Source organism: Ptychodera flava, chromosome 10 (assembly GCF_041260155.1).
Source record: "Ptychodera flava strain L36383 chromosome 10, AS_Pfla_20210202, whole genome shotgun sequence".
NCBI lineage: Eukaryota > Metazoa > Hemichordata > Enteropneusta > Ptychoderidae > Ptychodera > Ptychodera flava.
Window position 1 is genome coordinate 30306199 of NC_091937.1, and position 23194 is coordinate 30329392.

At 37.6% G+C, this 23194-nt stretch overlaps 2 protein-coding genes across 3 annotated transcripts; one reads left to right on the plus strand and one right to left on the minus strand.

Annotated features, from left to right (window-relative positions):
• Position 1: 1 nt before the first annotated feature.
• Positions 2-16894, plus strand: LOC139142472 (AFG1-like ATPase). Of its 2 annotated transcripts, XM_070712411.1 has the most exons (11): positions 2-139; positions 2232-2455; positions 3902-4064; positions 4666-4796; positions 5202-5360; positions 8950-9001; positions 9927-10028; positions 10574-10674; positions 11117-11257; positions 12148-12264; positions 13545-16894. In XM_070712411.1, the coding sequence occupies exons 1-11, from the start codon at positions 28-30 to the stop codon at positions 13695-13697; spliced, it is 1455 nt and encodes a 484-aa protein (XP_070568512.1). In that variant the 5' UTR covers positions 2-27; the 3' UTR covers positions 13698-16894. The 2 variants fall into 2 exon arrangements, with proteins under 2 accessions (XP_070568512.1, XP_070568513.1); XM_070712412.1 differs by lacking the exon at positions 2232-2455 and having other exon boundaries at positions 15-139.
• A 302-nt stretch (positions 16895-17196) lies between these two features.
• LOC139142473 (uncharacterized) lies at positions 17197-21663 on the minus strand. Its single transcript, XM_070712413.1, has 2 exons — positions 21538-21663; positions 17197-19190 (listed from the first exon to the last, which is right to left on the minus strand). Exon 2 carries the CDS (start codon positions 19116-19118, stop codon positions 18348-18350), a length of 771 nt encoding a protein of 256 aa, XP_070568514.1. The 5' UTR covers positions 19119-19190; positions 21538-21663; the 3' UTR covers positions 17197-18347.
• Positions 21664-23194: the final 1531 nt, after the last annotated feature.

Genomic DNA, 23194 nt, shown 5'->3' on the forward strand with positions numbered 1-23194 from the left:
TAAAGTAAAGGTCACAAGTAGTGAAGTATGGCGAACCGTGTCGCGTTGACGTCTAAAGAATTTTGCCTGTTTTGTCAACAGATTCGGTTGAACGGAAGACCAACAGCGCGGTTTAAGACCACTGCTGTTGTTTCTGAAGGTAATGTGAAAATATAAAGCCTGTAAAATTTTAAGTTTCCACGAGAAAGGATTGTTGACACACATTGCGGCTTCGCCGGTATACGTGCCGGTGGCCGGCCGGTCAGCTGTGTGTCACTGTCACCATTTCCATGTTATATTGCGGTCTACGGCTAATAGCTACAATAACTGTAGTCTACGGGCCGTGTGCCGGCTTCTTCTGTCGTGTTGGCTGTCTAGACAGAAGAGACGGCGCATGGCACGCGGAATATTGCAGCTATCGCGGTATATGTTTTTACCACTGAGTGATTCAACGTCTGTGATCGGGAAAAGAGGGTTGCCCAGGATGTTACTATGTCCAGAATATTAGCATAAATATACTTCAGAATGTTTTAAAAATGTTCAATTACAGTTTTGCAAGACAAAACTAATATATACGCATTGTGATGGAAGGACCGTACATGACAATTAAATCTTAGTGTGAATGGCTTCCCAACACACACCTCTTTGATTGTAAAACTGTGACAGCGGATTAAAAGCACTACCAGTTACATTTACCATGGATGTAAAAAATAGATTTTTTATGTCCATGCATTTACAAAACTGTCACAAGATTAAAACAACAGATGTTTCGGGTACAACCCCTCGTAAGTTGAAGAGTGAAACCACAGGGGGAAGAAATCATCCCCTGGGTGGGGAGGGAAAATTTTTTGTGCGGTTTACCGTATTTGATTTTATTAATTTTAACTGATATTTCAAATAAAGAGTTCAACTCCAAACCGTCTGACTGCTTTCTTTATTACTACAAGTAGTTTTTAATTTTGACTGTGGTATTCAAATAAAGATTTCGAACACCGTCTGACTGCTTTATATTTACCGACAGTCCTTATCTCCTCTCCAACTTGTGTATGCACCACTCTAATTGCTCCGAAAACATTGCCAACTTGCTAATCCCTGTCTGTATCAGCAGATTATTAATTGATTAAGTCAACACCACAGCCTTATTTTACTACGTGTGTGTGTGTGTGTGTGTGTGTGTGTGTGAGACGGCTGTGGTTTTGACTTAATCATATTGATCCGCTGATACGGACAGCAGGTAAGCAAGCTGGCAATGTTTTCAGAGCATTACAGTGGTGTATACACAAGTTGGAGAGGAGATAAGGACTTGTTTGGTAATATATAAAGCAGTCAGACGGTGTGGAGTCAAAATCTTTATTTGAAATACCACAGTCAAAATTAATAAAATTACTTGTAGTAATAAAGAAAGCAGTCAAACAGTTGGAGTTGAACTCTTTATTTGAAATATCACAGTCAAAATTAATAAAATCAAATAAGGTAAACTGTTGCGGCAAAAAATCCTCCTCCCTACCCAGGGGACTGATTTCTTCCCCTTGTGGTGAAACCTGAACGTCTGTTTGTTTTACAGTAATCTCCTGACACCCAGTATTTTGTCCTCTCTTGGACTGTGCCAAGCCAGCGTGTGGCCAACGTAGTCACAGCTGTGCCAGTTACTCCATGGGACAAGTTTGACGACCACAGTCCCTTCGTGGACAGTCGAAAACTTAACAAATGACTGACAGTTACCGACAATTGATATATGAGGTGAAAGTGTTTCATCAGTGAATCCATGCAGTGCATCACTCATCTTTTTTTCAGGTCCAATTTACCAGTTGTTTCCCACCATCGTTGTTTGCATATACTGCTTCTGTATTTTAGAGGTTGGGAGGGTCTATGACATAGTTGACTTTTCACTGGTCATCTCTGTCACCAGTTGTCTTTTGGCATTGAATGGACTCTTATTCAGTCTCTTGTGCACCTGTGATTTTCCAATACCTCTGCTGTATTCCCATCTAATTACATGATTCCATCTAGGTGATTGCTGTCCATCATTTGCTCTTGTTCTTTGGTTGTCGCAGAGTAGAGGAAATTTAATAATATTTGACCTCACTTGAATATTTGCCTGTCTTCCCGATGCTTCAGAGTCAACTTGCAGTCTATGGGGCACCACTGAACGGAAACACAGTTTATGATGTATGGAAGTTAGGTGATCACATTCAAATCCATTTATCAGACACCAAGATATTAAATAACTAATAATGATAATTTTATTCCAGTGAAACCTGTAGTCAGCTCAGCAACTCTACATTATGAACAGCCTAAGATAGAGTCCAAAATCAAAGCCAATCCAAGCATGGGACCATTCAGGTATTACACTGCTCTGGTCCAGAGAGGAGAACTACATGAAGACAGTTACCAAAAGAAGATTGTGAAACACTTACAAGATTTAAATGATAGGATAGATGGCTATAAACCAGTTGAACTAAGCTTCCTTGAAAAGGTTGGTCAATAACCCCTTAATCCCCTTTTCCTGAATGTACATACCACCAGCGTTCACCCTCCCCCTCCCATTTATAAACCTGCTCACCCCAAATGGCAACGTCCCACAGTTTTGGTGGTAATAGGGTAAAAAACTACAGCAGTTATTTACCACATTTACGAAGCTGCACTGCAGCTTGACATTTGATGGAAGTCCCCAACTTTCAGACGTTCAAAGGGCATCTTTCTTTATCACTCACTGTTCTCCACAGCTCCGAAAACCAGAGGGGTGACTAATTACATAACAATATACAATTTGCATATTCTTTGTGTTTTAAAAATATATTCTTTTGGGTATTAACATATTAACCCTTTGCACCCTGACCCCCTGGTGACCTATGACATCATGCAGACATTTTTTTCCGAGCCGGGCTCAAAGGGTTAAGAGATTGCTCAAAAAAAAGATGGGTAACACATCCCTCGAAAAGCCGAGGATACCACAACATTGGCACTTTAGGTATTATCAGATAATATTATGTAAGTTCTCTAATCTAGAGTCTCATGGTAGACGAGTGGGGAAGTGGCCGATGCCCGACATGCTGTGTTATCGGATAATATCGGATAAAATCGATAATATTGTCTAACATCTAAGTTAGAGTCTAATATTAGACAAGTGGGGAAGTGGCCAATGCCCGACATACTGTTTAATCAGATAAAATTGATAATATCATCTAACGTCTAAGTCAGAGTCCAATATTAGATGAGTGGGGAAGTGGCTGATGCCCGACATGGTGTTTTATCAGATATTATTGGATAACATCGATAATATCGGATAAAATTGATAATATCATCTAACATGTAAGTTAGAGTTAGAAGGGCTGGGAAGTGGCCGATGCCCAAAACACTGTTTTATTTGATAATATTATCTATGTTAGATCACTTTGGTCTCATGATCCTGAATCTTTCTAACTTAGACATCTTAGACGATATTATCAGATAATTAAAAAAGCCTATGTAGCGCCTTCATGGAAAAGCCCTTGTAGAGAACCCAGCATTCATACTTACCCTCACTTACTTCTCTAGAAAAGTACCTTTTCGGCCAATCATCAGTTAAAATAGGAGAAGCTGACAAAATTATTTTGAGTAAGGTTTGAAGGCTATGGAAATTCTGATCACCTTTTTCTATAAACATATATTGCATTTTATTTCACCTCAAAAGAAGTGCCATTCTGTCAAGATACTATGGGCATGGTGCTTACACAAGATAGGGAAACATACCTATGTCTGTCAAATTGAATCAGTCACACACTGTGCGAAAATGTTTACTTGCTCTTGTAAACCTTTGTTAAGTTCCACTGAAGAAACACAGCATGTTTGTTTCAATGGACAATCACACTGTGTCCTGTCAGGAATTTTTCATTCCAAGATTAACAATATAACTCACCGAGGGCTATTTTGTACATTTCAGATGTTTGGAAGAAAGAAGAAAAAACCAGGCCCGAAGGGACTTTATCTCTACGGCAGTGTAGGGGCCGGCAAAACCATGATAATGGACCTATTTTACAAATGTACAGATATCGATAGGAAAAAAAGGACACATTTCAATTCATTTATGTTAGATGTCCATTCAAGTAAGTGATTTCTGATAGCTGCTTTTCCTTGCTTTTCATTGATCAATAAAGATATGTTGATATGTGAAAAAGATATTAACCAAGATTTAAAAATATATTCACCTATGTAACATGGAGGATACACATATTCCCTGTTATCAGCTTCAACAAACTTTGAGTTCATAATTTTTACACTAAAAATCACTGTCTTTTATCCTTGGTAGTTCAATATTTGTATTTAACCCTTTGAGTGCCAAAGTCAATTTTTGTCGCCCTTATAAAATAAACCTCAGTCAATTTTCATCAGATTTTTGCCAAAATTTTGATAAAAAATTGTGGCCGATGAAATGTCTTGTTCATGTGGTCCAAAATTATAAAAAAAAAAATACAGAAAAGTTCATAAAAATTGGTAAAATGTTGCACTAAAATTTTGGTGGGAAAAAATGCAGCACTCAAAGGGTTAAAACAAGGTAGGGTATAATAGGGGATGGGTGAACGCAAAGTCAGTGCTTAACTTGTACTTTTTGTTAGCAAGAATTTTTGACATTAAACACCTTTGAGACATCAGTTGTTTTCCTTAAAGTTAAAAAAAATTGACTTTTCTCTTCCTTTTTTTAACCAGAAATTCATGAACTTAAAAAACAGCAACCCAAAGTCCCCCCCGGAAAGAAACCAAACCCGTTCGACCCAATCAAACCTGTAGCTGAAATAATCACAAATGAGAGTTGGCTTCTCTGTTTTGATGAGTTCCAGGTAGGTCATTATCAGAAGACAATGATTTAAGGTAAAATGTGCCTCAGAGACAGACAGTCAGACTCTAACTTTTACAATGTTCTTTAGGTCTACCACTTGGTGGGGCTCATTTTGAAGCTTATGGAGTAACCAAAGTTTTTATGGGCTCATTTTGGTGAAAAATCAAAATATCTAATTTTTCCTCATACAATTAACACAGGGATGGCAGCCATCTTGAATTTCAAATATCAGTAAATATTGGGTAATTTGTTTCTCTTGTACCAAAATTTGCATGATTGCCCTAGATTTTCAAAAAGAAAGGATTAATGTATCCCTGAGGAAATTTTGACCAAAAGTTTTAAAGTTTCAATTACTTTACGGTAGAATCAAGTCGTCCAATGATCAATACATTTTTCCACCTCTCAGGTGACAGATATTGCAGATGCTATGATCCTTAAAAGACTTTTTACAGAATTATTTGACAATGGTGTGGTTGTCATAGCAACATCAAACCGACATCCAAACGACCTTTACAAGAATGGACTCCAGAGAAGTCACTTTGTGCCGTTCATCAAAGTCCTTAAGGTAAGGAAAATACTTTTACCAAATCTTGTTAATTGACTTAAAGGAAGTGGGTTGTCCCATCTGCAGCTGTGTGGCTTTCTTGTTGATAAGCGTTGCCTCTTCCCAGAAATTTGCGATGTCGAAGAAATGCAAAGATATTCAGCATTTGATGCATGTTCACTGTCCACCAGTTTTGTAGCTTTTCAAACACTGCAAGATTTTGCCAAATGGACTAAAATGATTGTTTCCTTTGATTTTTTGCTCACGTGTTCACACACGTGAGCATATGGTTTAGCCATGTCTGTCTGTGTGTGTGTCTGTATCCCCATTATCTCAAAAACAGCTAAAGGTATTTCAGTCAAATTTGGTAGACATCTTCAGAATTCAAATGGCTAGAACTGAAAAGGTTTTGGTGGGCGTGGCTTGCATATTAATGAAGTTATCACAGTTTTAATTTTTCTGATACATGGTAGTCTATGGGAAGCCGGTATCTGTGGTTTGAGGGCGCTATCCCCAAATTACACTCTGGCTAGAACGATGCTGAAGTTAGACTTGGTTTCGGATTCGGTTTCGGATTCAGTTTCGGATTCGGTTTCGGATTCGAGTGACTGAAAGAAATTTTTCAGCCGATTAAGTTATACTGTGGAATACTTGGAATTTTATTTGCTCTGGAGCTGGAGGTCTGATTTTTGGTATATAGGGATAGCTTAGCAATACAATTTTTTGACAAATGCCATCGTGACCTCGATGACCTTTGACCTTGAATATACATATATGTCCATAACTCAGTAACCACAAGTGCTACACCCTTCATATTTGGTATGATGGGAGACCTTATGACACCACATCCTGTACCTCATTAATTATGTGCATATCTAATTCTGAGCCAGCCAATAGAGCTAGAGGTCTGATTTTTGGTATATAGGGATAACTTAGCACTACAATTTTTTTGACAAAATGTCATGTGACCTCGATGACCTTTGACCTTGAATATACATATATCTCCATAACTCAGTAACCACAAGTGCTACACGCTTCATATTTTGTATGATGGGAGACCTTATGACACCACATCCTGTACCTCATTAATTATGCGCATATCTAATTCTGAGCCAGCCAATAGAGCTAGAGGTCTGATTTTTGGTATACAATTTTTTTTGAGAAAATGTCATGTGACCTCCATGACCTTTGACCTTGAATATACGAATATGTCCATAACTCAGTAACCACAAGTGCTACACCCTTCATATTTGGTATGATGGGAGACCTTATGATACCACATGCTGTACCTCATTAATTATGTGCATATCTAATTCTGAGCCAGCCAATAGAGCTAGAGGTCTGATTTTTGGTATATAGGGATAGCTTAGCAATACAATTTTTTTGACAAAATGTCATGTGACCGCGATGACCTTAGACCTTGAATATACGTATATATCCATAACTCAGTAACCACAAGTGCTATACGCTTCATATTTGGTATGATGGGAGACCTTATGATACCACATCCTGTACCTCATTAATTATGCGCATATCTAATTCTGAGCCAGCCAATAGAGCTAGAGGTCTGATTTTTGGTATATAGGGATAACTTAGCAATACAATTATTTTTGACAAAATGTCATGTGACCTCGATGACCTTTGACCTTGAATATACGTATATGTCCATAACTCAGTAACTACAAGTGCTACACCCTTCATATTTGGTATGATGGGAGACCTTATGACACCACATCCTGTACCTCATTAATTATGCACATATTTAATTCTGAGCCAGCCAATAGAGCTAGAGGTCTGATTTTTGGTATATAGGGATAGATTAGCATTACAATTTTTTTGACAAATGTCATGTGACCTCGATGACCTTTGACCTTGAATATACGTATATATCCATAACTCAGTAACCACAAATGCTACACGCTTCATATTTGGTATGATGGGAGACCTTATGACATCACATCCTGTACCTCATTAATTATGTGCATATCTAATTCTGAGCCAGCCAATAGAGCTAGAGGTCTGATATTTGGTACACTGGCATAAGTATTTGATAGAAGTTTTATGCAAAACTACCAGGTTGAAAGGATGACTTTTAGTACCATTTTAACAAATGTGCCAATTATTCATTAGGTAGTTGCAGATCTAATTTTTCTTTTGCTCTAATGCTGCCACTTGTGTCGAAACCCGGTCATCGCAGCGATGTCTGTCTGTCTGTCTGTCTGTCTGTCTGTCTGTCTGTCTGTCTGTCTGTCTGTCTGTTGGTCCGATATCTCTAAAACGGCTGATCAGATCAGAATCAAATCTGGTACATAGATTCAGTTAGCAAATGGCAAGAACTGATTAGTTTTTGGTGGGTGTTGCTTGCATACTTTTTGCTCCTTTGCATAATTAGTGATTTTAGAAAAAATGGATATACATTAAAAACGACTTCACACAATTTGATGAGATTTGCTACAAATGTTGATCACACCAAAATATATCAGCAGTGGGGACCATTAAGGGGTGACATGAAAGATAGTTGCTAATTTGCATATTTTATGAGCTTTCCTAATTAGGGATATATTTCTGATTTTACTCGATCAAAATCGACCAAACTTGGTATGTATATTAAAGATACTATGATGTAACATTATTGAAAGTCATTGAACAGTTTTACTTCAGCCAATTCCGAATTTGCATATTTAATAAACTTTCCCAATTAGGGATACATATCTGAATAACTTGATTGAACTTGTTGAAACTTGCTATATACATCAAAGATACTGTGATATAACATTATTGAAAATCAAAAGACATTTTTACTTCAGCCAATTCCTAATTTGCATATTAAATAAATTTTCATAATTAGGGATATTTATCTGAATTGACTTGATCAAAATTGATGAAACTTGCTATGTACATTAATGACACTATAATACAATATTATTGAAAGTCATTATTCCAGCTAATTACATATTTGTATACTTCATGACCTAATCGACGGTGATTATTGTTCATTATGTTGATCATAATATTTCAATGAAGTTGCAAACATGTGGCAAAGGTTCAAGTTTACACATAACTGCAATATTTAATGAAACACGTGAGCATTTTCAGTTCATATCTGGTTATGAAGCTGCTTTTGCCACAGTTACCAGAGTCATTACAGCCGCCATTTTAAAATTTAGATATGCACAAGAGATGTGTGGATAGGTTGTGAATAGCAACATACCCACTGTATGGGTCCAATAATTACAGCCGCAGATGGGACAAACCCTTCCTTCATCCCAAGCCATACTGCAATTCAACATTATCTTAAGGGGTATGTTCTTTTGAATCAATATGAAAGTCACATTAAGACATGTCAAGCAAATTAGTATTTTACAGAAAATTTGACCCATCATTCATCTTTGCCACCTTTCAACCCTTTTTGCCAAATGTAAAGGTCCAACCACTCTATAATAATATAATGAAGTCACCCAGAGCTGCCATGACAACAGAATTCAACTGTAAGAGCAATTTTCCTTTTAACATTTCAAACAGTATTCAATTTGCGTCACAAGAAAGTCACTGCATAGTTTTACAGCCCTACATGGATTTAATATATGTTTTTTCTACATTCACTGTACAGGATCACTGTGAAACAATGTCTTTAACACAAGGAATAGATTACAGGCAAATGGGCAAGTATATAAACTTAGAAACTCTGCCTGCTTTTTTTTTCAAAAAGATAGATATATTCTGTAGCATAAATACTCAAGTATTACACTCAGCATCTCAATGATATACCTGTATTATATTTTGTGGTGTTTTACTTGGATAATATCAGAACTATAAAATTAATTGAATATTAGCATTTTACACCAGCAAAGGATCAAGTTTAGTGGGAACAGCTGGACTAGCCAAATGATGGTGTGATAACAGGATAATGTCAAAGGTTGTAACAGGCATGCCTCATTAGGGAACTGCATAGAATCCGGGCAGCAGTAACAAACATCAGCGATATTGGCAGCCTTCCAACCTTTGACAAGCTACTTGCACTTTTTAACCTACAGTGGTGGCCTATAGCGGAGAATGCTAACAAACCATGCAATAAATGCTGTGAAATATTTTGTTCAACCATTTGAGTGCAAAAGTCAATTTTTTACACCTCAATAAAATGTAATCCATAAAATTTTTTCTGGTCAATAGTCAAGACAATTTTTTCCAGATTTTCTCCACAATTTTGATAGAAAACTATAGCCACCAATATTAATACAGCACCCAAAGGGTTAATTAGCTCCACAGAAACACATTTACTGCATCTGAATTTATTTCATTGATCCCTTTATATGTCATTGGTAATATTTTTGGCTTTTGTTTGTGAATAATATCCAAAGTAAACATTGATTGAAACTTAGGTAATTTTCAGGCCGCATCATAATGAACCAGTAATAATCAATGTTCATTCAACTCATCAATGTTTATCAGTGTTCATCAGTGTTTATCAATGTGTATCAATGTTAATCAGTGTTCAATCATATTCCTCAGCATAAATTTACCTGAAAGAACCTGAAAGAATTCCTTATTTAAGAACAGATTTTGTTTTTCTGATGTTTTTCCACACAGGTCTTCCGTCGGATGGTGATGTGTATTTTATAAAAGGTCTCACCGACGCTGATGCAGAGTTGGATCACATCTTTGGAGAACTTGCAAGAAGGGAGGATGCCCGTAAGTCACTTATTTCGTAGGCAGTTAGATTTTGGAATGAAAATATGGCTTTTCAAAATAAATACTAAGCTGAACACCAATAATTTCATCTGACAGACATCTCTCAGCCAACATGGCGTGCCACTGACTCAAGAGTGTTTCTTTGACTAAAAATTTGCACACTAAATTTAAAATATATGGCTGACTCATGGAAACTCCATGAAACTCCTTAGTTGACAAACAATGGGTTCAGAAGTTGGAGAGCACGCCTGCAGCCAAAGTTTTCAGCAGACTGAAAGACCTAACTCTTGAGGGCGCTTTTCAGTTGGTGTCATTGTCAACCCCATCAGTAGACTGGCAGAGGCCCAATACAATTAGTGGGCTTTTCCCTGTTATGTAGAATAGCTCAGCGCATCATCAAACAGCAACAGAATTTTACCAAACTGTGGTTACTGTGAGGGATTGATAAACATGCACAAATTGTACTTTCATATATAAAGATATGCGTTCCACACAGTTTCATCAAGAAGCGAATTTGTAAGGTTATCTTCTCTACTTTTCTGCAGCCGTTGAATCTCGTACTCTCCATCTACTTGGGAGGAAGTTAGAAGTTCCTGTCTGTTGTGGTGGTGTCGCTGATTTTACATTTCATGATCTTTGTGTCAAGGTGAGAAGCTGTATGCTACAGGGAATTTCCAAACCTCAAACTGGTCATCGAACTGTACTGCAAGCTGGACAACAGATGCCATTTCTAATTTGTCCCCACGGACGAAGTCTGGGGAACTTATATATTGGGTGCCATGTGTGCTTGCGTCCACAGAGATATCTCAGACACACTCATGCTGATTTCTTTGAAACTTGGTACAAGGATAATACATTATGGCATACATATATTCATGTATTGGTTTTGGGATACGATCCAATATGGCCGCCAGACGGCCATTTTTTTTTCTTGTTAACCACCATTATGCATACATGACTTTCTGCTGTGTTGAAAATATGGTCAACAGCCTGAGACTTTTATGACTCAATTTATGGCAAAATCGTAAACAGAGCACTCATAAGCAGCAGAATTGATACATAATTTTGATTTTTTGTCCTGAAAACAGCCACGAGGTGCAGCTGATTACATTAAAATCTCCAAGGAGTTCCACACCGTTATCATCCGAGACATACCTCAGATGACAATGTGTCAGAAAACTGAGGCCAGGAGATTTATCACACTCATTGATAATTTCTATGACAACAGGGTAAGTATCCATCGACAACACAAGTTACCATAGGAACGTACCCACCGAAAATTAACATCTCTTCTCATAAATAAGGCTTTATTAAATCTTTGAAAAATCGTCACAGTGAATTTCTGTTGCTGAAATTGATGTATATTTCCAAAAGCTAATATTTAAATCCCACTCAGAGCTCCCATAGTACATTGATACCCGTCAGGCCCTGTTGAAGTGATAAAATGAAAAGTTGTTTTTGTTTCTCAATTTTGATGATATAAATTCCTGTAAATGTCTAATAAATCATAGACAGCAGTCTTCCCCCTCTGTTGTCTATGAATTAACAAACATTTCGAACACTAGCACCTGTATTTTCAGGGCTTGAAATACCCGGGTGCACACTGCTCTGTGCATGTCCATGCTAGCTTGGTACACTTTAATAGCCAGACCAATGCACACACTGTGCATGTAAAAAAATCATTTAGCATATGTTCAGAAGTTTGCCCGAACATGCTAAATCATCCAGTTTTTGAACGTTTTAACCCTCAATGTTTCCGCATCTTGTTATGTTTTTTTTTAAATGAAAATTAATTTTATTGACAGTGTGAATTCTGTATGCAAAACAGAGTAGCTGGAAATATATAGAGCTACCTTTGCCCTGCAATTGTACTCCATGCCAAAAGATGGTCAAACTCAGAAGACCCATATATGGCTCTATGGTTATAGAATGCTAAAGCAGGAACGATTGAGAGGATGACTTGGAAATATATCATGACCTGGTTGCTATGCACACACAGGGATGCAGGAGCGTGTTGATGAAAAACTTAGGATGCATAGTATGCCATGTTGGCAAAAAAATATCATTTCAAGTTGTGATAATTTGTTTTGTTGTTACAAGTGTTATCTTGTAATTTCAGGTGAGGGTAGTCATATCAGCTGATGTTGATGCTCACGATTTGTTTCTAACGACTGAAGTTCATGAAGATGACGTCAAAGCAGCAAGGATCATGGTTGCTGATCTTGAGATGTCGGCGGTGAGTCCAAAACTGATCTTTCTCAAGTTGCTTGTAACAGCAGTTTGTATTCTACAACAGAACTGGACTTTAGAACTAACACTAATAAACTGATACGGTATGTTTTCAATTGGTGCGATGTAATGGAAGTGATTTGGGATATGCTACTATTGTGGTAATGATGAGGTGTGACATGATTTAGGGATGTGCTATTATTGTGGTCCAGTGTGATTTGATATGATATGGTGTTATGTGAGTGAAATATGATATGACATGATATGATTGAGCTATGATTGAAAAAGAATTTTGTTATATGAACAACTGAAATGTTTTATATGATTTATGTATATGATATGATACGATATGATCAGATATGATGAAATATGTCATGATATTGCATTCCATGATATGGTAGAACATTAAAGCCCCAATAGCTGCTAATTTTATGAATTATTTTCATGATTTTATTTTCAAGCCACAGTTGGTTTGTGTAAATGTACTTACTGAAGGACATATATTGAAGTATCACTGCATGCTGATTTTGACCATGCCCACACATTTTAACAGGTTTAATAATAAACGGGTGCCGCACCCATTAAATGGCGCCCCGGCGGGAAAATACAAAAAACAGTATTTCCTGCATATATACCTCGTGATCATACCAGAAACAAGCATGATGCCATTTTCTTGAATGCACAACACACGATGGCTAACATTTTGTTGTTGTAATTTCTATTTTCTCTTTCATATGATTAGTTTTCGAAAATGGCGGGAAATCTAAAATGACGTTAAAACCTTTGAATTTACATGCCATTCTCGACACTCATGGCAGCGTTATACACTTTTTCAGTCTCTAATGGGTCTTATTCAAAGAAAACTCTTGGAAAACTAAGGATATTTTGAGATCGTTTTATTAAACATTTGCAGGTATTGGGGCTTTGAACTTGAACTTCAGTGGAAGAATAAATGTGATTATTCCATGATTGTTGTGTTTGGTTTCAGCTCAGTTTTCAGGCTAGAACCGTAAACTTGCATAGCTAGTCAGTTTTGAGTCATTCAAAGGTCCATACTTTCAAGAAGTAGCAGGTTGTTTTGTTAATATATTTCAAAAACAGCCACCTTTTCTACTAACCGTACTTTTGGATCCATTCTGTTAAATGTCGTTGTCAAACGCAAGATCAAGATCACTCAACGAGCATAAATTTTGTATCTGTGACTATATGGAAAAATTGGCAAAGGCAGCTTGTGGAATTTCACTCTATTTGTTAACAGATTGCTATCAATCATTTTTCTCTGTACAGGATGCAGCCAGTGCCAGCATATTTACAGGAGAGGAGGAGATTTTTGCCTTTAACCGAACCATCTCTAGACTAGTGGAGATGCAGTCTTGTGAGTACTGGCTAGGACAAGACAGCCATGAGGATGAGGAAGAGGATGAACATTATGAACATTGAAAATAGAACAATTCTTCCACCAATCACATTACTTGGATTGAGAGTTCAACAACCAATCAGATCTTTGCATTTAAATCACATGACTGAACTCAGGTCAAAAGTTCAAAGTCTATTCACAGCAAGTTATGGTGCAAGCGATGCTGATTTAGGCTATAGGTTAATTTATTGAATATATTTTATCTGTTTTAAAATAATATATTATGGGTTTTTCCATCAGCGTTTGTGTATTCTGCACACATTTACAAGACCGTGTTTTGATGGACTTCTAGAAGCTGAAAGCGTGTAAAACTGAAAATATAGCATGTGTAATAAAGTACAGTATTTCATGCTAGAATACAATAACCTGATAGATGCCATAATTTCATTTGATAACGACTAACAAGAGCTACCTTGTCCTAGATGAAAATATTTATGAACCTTACTCTATATATATGATACTCAGAGCTAAAACTATAGGAACATCATATGAAATATTTTGAAGGTACGTGTCCGAAAGTACCTATAAACCAACTTTTGGATGTTAAATCTACTTTTTTGAGTGCCTACAAAACGGTGTAGATGAATTTTACAAGCAGGTTATCGACAAAAAAAATCAAGGTACGGTATATATGAGACAAGTTGTGCAATATAGAAACTACACCAATCTGTTCAGATGAAAATCATGTGATTAAAGTCCTTTTACCCACCTTTTCTAGCAATGTGGAACCCGTTCTGTTGTAGAGAACAATTGGGTTAAACCATTATATAGGTGTGGATAGATTAAATTTAGAAAAAAAAAATGCAAACAGATATCTGTTGTGTGAAGAATCATGAACTTGCAGCTGATACTGTGAATAATTCCGTTTAACAATGCATACTGTACTTGCATAGATAAGGAAATAGAATCATAGGACCACTGCAAGTGTACAGTTTATGTGGACTGAAATATTGTTTTGAATGTTGAAGAAATTAAGACATGAAAACTAAATGTGTGGCTCCCACATCACAATAAAATTAACTCAACTGACGCAGGGAATGGGCCATGTTATTATCCTGTGATAAAGGTCACAGCATGCATATATTACCGAGCTACCTGGTCAATATCAAATGCTTGTCTGTAATGTCCAAGATCGACTTGCAAGAATATTTACAAGTTTTTTCAGACTGGTTGCCAATAGAGCATTTCTGTGTGACAATTGTTATGCAGTAAAATCAAAGCTTTTTCAAAGTGAAATTTCATATCTCTCTAAGGTGATTTCTGGACATATTCTCTCCAGAGATATTTTCAATTATGTATCATAGCGTAGTGTGTTCATTTTAGCTGGTTACTAGGTTTAATTTATCAAACATGTAGCATGCTGGGTCCAAACTTTACTACAGCAAAGCAAAAGTTTTACATATGAAGGAAAAATAGTTAGGCATGATATGTATGCAATGGTCAGATTTGATCATCTTACGAAATATTTTTATTATGATCCAGGCTGAAAGGCTGAAATATTCCTGCATTTGTAAAGTTCTACTTACAAAATAGGAACAGGGAAATTTTAATTGTAAAATATTGTATATTTTCAATGAATTGCATGAAATGTATTTATGGTGAACAACTTCATATTTAAGACAAGGTTTCCATTTTGGAAAATTAGGAATTTACCTTTTATGTGAAGTTCTTTGAAAATTCAGTGTATCTGGGATGTTTTTATAAAGATGTAATAATGTCAAAATTTATGACAGCCAATCATGAAATGCAAAAAGTTTTCCAGCGGTATGAATTTGTTTTAACTGACAATTATTTTTCTGCAAAATACTGTCCAAGCAGCTGCAACATTTTGAAAACTTAGAATGTCAAGACTTTCTGGGAATCAGTTTAAATTTATCCGTGCAGATAAAGAATTACTTTTGTTTCAGTTGTAGCTACTTCTGACAAGTTCAATATTACTTGTTCCTACAGCCAGGTTTTAGCACTGTTTACATTTCACCTGCATATTCGGGTTAAAGTTAGGTTATTTTCAGGTTAACGTTCAAACCAACACGGTTGTCATTCTGTGACACACTCCTAGCAATGGTTTCACTCCATGTATCTCTGTTTTGCGTAGTCATACCACAGGGATTGTGTTCTTCGGTGGCAGTACTGTTGTAACTTTACTAAGAGCCCCACTGCTGCTTGGCTTGAGATTTTACACTTCACAGTTCAGATATTTTCAGGTTTGCATTCACATTAAAAGTGTAAATATTTTCAGGTTAATATTCAGGACAACAGTGCGAATATTTTCAGATTTACATTGTTTTTCCAGTTGCATGATCAAGATCATGTATTTTTCATTTAAATTGACACACACACACAAACACAAACAAAAGTTTAATTTACATGACTGCTGTAGGCTAGGTGAAACAAGGTCTGGGATTTATTTACCTTTTACATTATTTTCTCAAACTTGAACAATACTTTTAAAATGAAGAAAAAGGTAAATATATTGTTCTGAAAAATCACAAGGACAACATTACTTGCCGCCTGCTAACAACAATCAAAGGACAACAGTGTATGTACAGAAAGATAATAAGTGAAAAATGGAAAGTGTAAAATGTTAAAGCTCATCTCCTTAAGGTAGCATGTGCCTCAAAAGTGAAGACTTAAACTTTTGCTCAAACAATGGTACTAAAGAAACAAATCACCCCAGATTTACCGATATTTGATATTCAAAATGGCTGCCATCCCTGTGTTAACTTTTTGGAGGAAAATAAAATTTTTCGATTTTCAAAAAACTAAGACATTGAAAGTTTTTCTTATTAAAAGGGCTTCAAAATGAGCCCCCACAAGTGGTAGATCAGGAAAGAATTCAAAAAAATTGAAAGTCCAAATATCTGTCCCCGAGGCGCATTCTACCTTAAAGTTAATAATATTCCTTGTAATATTATTTGCAAAATTGCCTCTTTGATTTCGTGAAAATATACCAATCAATCATAACTGTTACTACAGTTTATTGTAATTTTGATTTCAAAATGTTGTCCTGCTTTTATTCAGTCTTTGTTTGATTTGTTGTAAGTGAAGTCATTTCATTTGAAAGGAAATGTAGCTTGTTGAAAAATATGTTAAATATTTTATGGAAATTAATGGGAGAGTTTCAAATATTTTTTCAAACAAGCTGTGTCATTGGTTTTATTGAAGAATTGTATCACCAGATTGAATGCTGAATACTGGAAGAATAGATTATAGAACTACAGCATGGTCTGGTTTTGTTTCAGGGTTACCCTGGCAACCAGAAGGATATCCTGCATGGTTACCATAGGCAGTGTTCTCTTCACACGTACCCATAATGCATTGTCAGGAACACGTGGATTAAAGGTATACTGTCACCTGTTCCAATTTTGCCACAGTTACCATGGAAAGAGAAAATCTAACAATCACAGATTTTAAGCGGGTGGCCGCTTTTTAAAAACAGCGCCCTCACATGGGCATTTTGAATACCAAGGAATGCTCCTTTTACCATATATGGGCATATTTAGATTACAGGTGACTGTATACCTTTGATGACCTCTAAAACTGTCCTGTACGCTACAATAATAGGCACCCGACTTCGCCAGCGCCGCGCGCCTGTTATGCACATAATGAATAGGTATTATGTGACCACTGCCTCGAAAGTGAAAGACTCAAACGTTTTCTCAAACTTTCCTCAGGGAAACTTTCTGTCATTTTCTTTCGAAATCAAGAATAAAAATCACGGGACGCCGTGGAAGTTTTTGTACAAGAGAAAAAAATCTGAAATTTACCATTATTTAAAATTGAAAATGGCGGCTATCCCAGTGTTGATTCTATGGGGGAAAATAAATGTTCAATTTTCACAAAACTCGGACGGTGAAAATGTTATTTACTCTGAGAACTTTGTCTACGTGGTAAATCAGAAAAGTATGGAAAAAAAATTGAGAGTCTTAATATATCTGTCCTCTAGGCGCAGTGTACCATTATTCACCCCTGTGACTTCACTCTAACCACGTACAGTACATTCAAATAACCATTGCAGAATACAGCATTTGTAAATTGGCGTCTTTTGCGTCAGGGAATCTACCTCTAGTCCCGTGCGTTTACCTTTTATTTATATTCCTCATACTCAAATTTTTTGAAGATGTGTGTTCTCAAGCATATCAAAACTTTAATGCCGTCGGCAAAAGACTGAAAATGACTATCCCTGGCGGAATGCTCATGAAATCCAAGCTGATGTGCCCTAGCTACGTTGAACTTATCGGTACATTGTATTATTTGCATACCTTGAAACATCACAAGCCACTTTCATCGCGCAACAACACTCTACGGAAAGTGCAGTGAAGCAATCACTGTGAAAAATAGAGCTAAAAAGTCGAAGTGATGAAACTGGCCCATTAGTGTATGAAACATAAATTTCAATTTTAAAAAAAATTATTTTGAAAGCGCGCAATGTTTACATTGAGTTTCATCACAGTCTATAAAATATACACATACATGAGAAACATATTGTAAATTTAACTGTGTGTGTGTTTTTCCTCAGAAACGTTAACCGAAGTTTAAGTAAATCATTGGGGAAAGGTTATCCATTCCTGTCTCTACGGCCGCAACACATCGGTGTATGAAGTCGTCTATGGTTTGTACGTCGCCCCCGTATAAATCGTAAAAAATTGGGAGTGTTTCAGAACGTATTACGCCTAAAGAATGTGTGGTTCCTGTTTTTCAAACACACTGTCATTGTCATCGTCGTAATCAGTTATGTTTAAGTTGTTGTCGTGATAATAACCGTGACCATTCTTTTCCGTCTTCATCTCTACAGTCTCTATCCCATGAGCCTTTTCGGCGTCTTTGGAGATGTCCTCCACCACGGTGCTCTTGTCCCTCTGCGAGGGATCGAAGAAAATTTTCGCCGCCATGGCGAGTACTAGGACGATGACGAGGCCGATGGAGATGGCGACTGCGAGTTTGGCCCTGGGATTCCATGCGTTGTACTTAGTGGAAAAAGTGACGCAGCTGTTTTCTCCTTCGGTCTCTACCCCGTCGTATGTTCGTGTTATGATACAGGTCGTGTATATTGTCCAGGGCTTCATGTCAAGGATTTCATGTTCAGAGGTCGACGAGTCGTTGAAGAGGACGCTTTCGCTGGTTATAGTCAACTTGTAGCTTTGGTCATACGAAAGCCTGTAACCTATCACAGTGGCAAGGCATTCTGGGACAGCCCAGACGATGACTGCCGAAGTGTATGTTAGGTTGAGGACTTCAAGATCGGAGGCTGCTTTCGTTCCAAGGCACGGCGTTGTTGTGGAGACCGGCAATGTCGTGCCATCCGTAGTGGTTGAAAAGTCGGTCGTGTTCGAGGATGGGTCGGTCTCCGTAACCGTGACAACAGGTGTACTCTGTGAATTGACCGACACGCACAAAAGCAGCACCACGAACACAGCAAATTGTTCAGACTTTGCGTTCGCCATTTTCACGTCCCGAATGTCGAACTTAAAAATATGGATCGGATCAATATTTCATCCCGCGTATACCAAGTTTATCTGGAATGGAAAAGGGGGGAAAAGATTTACTCGACTCAAAAATACAAGAATGTGTTTTGAAAGAAACACATTTTTAGAGCCAGACTTCGCGAACCGTCGTGGCAACTTTGCAAACAAAGCCTGTCGTATTTCGATTACAATTTGTGAACACTTTACTGACTGCCTTCCTGCAATCGGTACCTGTAACAGGATGACGCATTCAGGATATTCGTTAACTTGCATCCGCATAATTTTGCAGATAACAAGTTTTTGTTTATGAGCTCTTTTACGAGTTGTGAACTTAAAATTCAGAGATTAAAAAGTACACCATTTATCTGTTTCCTGCCGTAACTTTCGTTTGCTCTCTCTCTATTTCAATCTCTTGAGGCGATTTCTGTGGTTTTCATCAAGGTAGAGGGTGTCTCGGGATCAGATATTCCGACTCTCGAATTTCTACAATACTTTTCTTGTCTCAGTGTCACGGTTTGTTGGGGGTTCATTTTGAAGCTGTTCGAACGAGGAAAGTTTTCACGACGTATATTGGTTTGGTAAAAATCGAAATTGAAAAACTCTTCCTCATGGAGTGAACATGGGGGATGGTGGTCATTTTCGTATTCGAGTTCCAATATCGGTAAATATTGGGTAACCTGTTTCCCTACTATCAAAATTTGTCCAGAGACCCCTGATGAGTATGCTTGAAAGTTTCCTCAAGGAAAGCATAAAGGGAGGCGGTCGTCGGAACTGCGTTCAAAGGTCGCTGGGGACCCCTACGACCGATATAAACACTGTATCAAAGGTCCGTTGGCGATTGATGAAAGTTAATACATGTTTGTCATAATGTACATAGTAAAATCTAAATGTTGCAGCAATGTTGACATGATGTATCTATATTGCATGAAATACAATTTGTAAACATGCGCTGTTCCGACGACAGCTTCCCTTTAAGAGAAAGTTAAAGTCTTTCAGTTCAGCGCACACTAACATTTGTACTAAAAAGGAGAATTTTCGTTACCCTAATATATTAAGAAATTATCAAAAGTTTGAACCACACCTTCTGGCAAATATTCAATTTTGCATAATAGTAAGAGAACCATGACGTCATTTGAAATCAGCTCTAATGTGTCACTTGGCAGGCCAAGTATCACGAAAAGCCCTCAATGACACCATGGAACTCCATGATGACACTCACTGTATTGCTGTGAGTGCTTTTCTATATCTGAAGTGGAGAATTCTTCTCAAAATCCATATTTTATCTTGCAAATCGTCATCAAGGGCATTTTAACACACACAAAAAAAATCTTCGCTGGGCGATATCCCTAGAAATCCAATCGTCCGGAGGAGATTGCTTGTCTCTGGATGTTTCCTAATATTTTGACAGAGACAAAGTCAACAATGTGGACATTTAGTTGATCATCGACTTTGTAATATTCTATTGGTGCCAGTTGCCAGACAACAGTAGTTAGAGTACCTGTACTTCACATACCCCTCTTCCTTGATACAAAAATCGAATGACCCCCCCCCCCACACACACACACACACACGGATTTTACGTCATCGAAATGTTTACAGAACATATATTTATGGACAGAGCTGGTATCCAATAACTCTGAATATACCAGGAAAACCATATTAATGCCTTTTGCCACTTTTAACGAACAAAAGACAAATTTAGAGCATTGCCTGCAAGCCTTACTATAAAACGCATCGATTTTGTTTGATTTGCGATGACTAATGTAATGCTTGATAAGCTGAAGTTTAGACGTCATTCTGACAAACCTATATAGTTATTGTTGGCGATTGTTTTATCGGTAACACAGGGTGATATGGATGAGGCCCCCTCCCCCAGGTTGTCTTATAATGACATTCGTCCTTTTTATACAAATTAAATGTTCTTTTATTAGTCCTCGCCATGGCCACCCAGTATAATTTCGTGACATTGTCTCTGCAAGATCTTAACTCTACCATGGATGTTGTAGACTACATTATGTTGATATCGGTAGCCGCACTTATTGTTTAAATCTCACCATTGTCTGTATTGTTATATTGTCTGCGTATAGTTTGTATCGTACTAACTTTAACAGGCTCTGCCAGTCGCAATTCTAAAAAACTTCACACTGCCTGGTCCAGATTTACCGAAAGAATCGCCGTAATACATGTGATGGACGTGACGACTGGAATCTCTGACGCATATCCAAACAAAACACCGAATTAGATAACATCAACGGACACAGAGATAGGCCACCAATTATCGAGTACAGTTACATGGCTGTCTGGGAAAGACTAGCACACGTATGTATGTGTCTTACAGACACACAGAGATAACCACTGTAAGACACAGAGATACCCAGACCCCGGGACCCAGACTCACCGTTCAGGTTGTATGATCCGCCGTTCTGTTCACAGGACACTGAAGATGAAGTTTCAAGTAGAAAAGTGTATGTCGTCAGTGTTAAACTCGACTGACCAGTGCACTAGGATGCGCACAGAAGTAAATATATGACAAAGGTAGAGAGATAACGATGAGGTAATCATCGACAGAAATGACAAACCGGATTGAATTTGACTGGAAAAAATTAACTAAACTTTACAGACAATCTCTAGCTTGAAAGCATTCGACAGAACACGAAAACAACTCGGTCCCCGGTATTTCGGTTCTTCAATAAGACCGTGACTTCTTGTGAGATCTCAACTGACAGTCTACAAATTTTTCCTTCGCTTGGCCTAACCTAAGATATTGATTCCGTGCCTCGGGAAAGTTGTCGTGAACATTGCACAATTCCATTTACCGGTTACATTTTTTCATGATTTTAACAGGCAAATCTTTCCACAGGCCTATTACGAGAATACTTTGATTTGCCATTTCAGGCAGTGCCCATATTCCACTTAGAACGCGCTTCGGGAACAGATATTCTGACTTTCAAACTTTTACAACTCTATGATAATTTTTTTTTAGTCTCCCGCTCGAAAGAAAGCAATATTGATTTACCAGCATATTGACCAAACGTCTGAACGTATTTCAAATACCAGTCCTTCAAAACGTTTTTCCTCCGAATTTTCAAACTAATGCTTCGAATGGCCAAATTTTGCTGATGTCACTAGGTAATAATAAGAGAAACCAAAAATATGTAAGAAAAAGAATTTTACTTACAAAGTTTCAGACTGATCTATCCAATTTCCAGGATTATTTTTTATTGTGACCAAAATATTCAAACTGAATACTAGTGTGTTGTTAGTAATTATTTGGACCAACTTGATGGGAGGGCGTCGGGTTGTGTAATGAGATGTAATGTTATGTCTGTCTGTCATAGGTTGTGAATGACTAATGTATTATGCGGTGGTTGAAATTAAGAGTTTACTCAGGCTAAATGTTTCAGTGTACCAAGTTGTATTATTTGTCAGAGTCACAGTAAAGAAGCCACGTGAATTGTATAAATCTAGGCTAGATAATCAGTTCAGCCAGCTGTCCGGGCAAAATTATATCATGATCTTCACCGTTAGAGGGCACCGGTTCGAGGTTCCTCGAAACGGTGGTGGACACCAGGTCAAACTGATCGTCTTCAGCTGGCGAGAAAGGCCGCATAATGCTCGAGTCAGTTTCTTCGATTTTCCTGACGGCGTGTCCAGGTCGCGTCGAACCCCGGGAAATTAAAGTCTCGTTGGTCATTGAGCTTAACGGCACGTCGAATTCCATTGTAGGCAAACTTCCATTGTCATTATGCCCAAGTTTTGAAGAGCCTAGCTCTGCCATGCTCAAGTCTTCCCTGTGACTGAAAAAATTCTTTCTAACACTCCAATCGGCGAAAGATTTTCTTCTATTAATTCCCGTCTCAGCTTGGACTCTTAGAACGTATCTTAAAACAGCAGCAAATACAAGTGGCATGTCTTCCATCCGCGGCACTCTCTTTATGGAGTCGCGGAATCTTTTCACAACCATGTTGCAGTTTCCAGGTTTCACCTGTTTGCAAAGCGTCTCCAATTCTGTGTACTGCGAACGAGGAAGCTCGAGAAGTGGATTTCCAGTGGGT

What these genes read in the sequence shown, in the direction of transcription:
- LOC139142472 (XM_070712411.1), top strand. Translation starts at nt 28, where the DNA reads ATGGCGAACCGTGTCGCGTTGACGTCTAAAGAATTTTGCCTGTTTTGT. An exon ending in TGCAAGAAGGGAGGATGCCC is followed by an intron (nt 10,029 to 10,573) that starts GTAAGTCACTTA and finishes ACTTTTCTGCAG; the next exon opens with CCGTTGAATCTCGTACTCTC. An exon ending in ATAATTTCTATGACAACAGG is followed by an intron (nt 11,258 to 12,147) that starts GTAAGTATCCAT and finishes TTGTAATTTCAG; the next exon opens with GTGAGGGTAGTCATATCAGC.
- LOC139142473 (XM_070712413.1), bottom strand. Translation starts at nt 19,118, where the DNA reads ATGGCGAACGCAAAGTCTGAACAATTTGCTGTGTTCGTGGTGCTGCTT.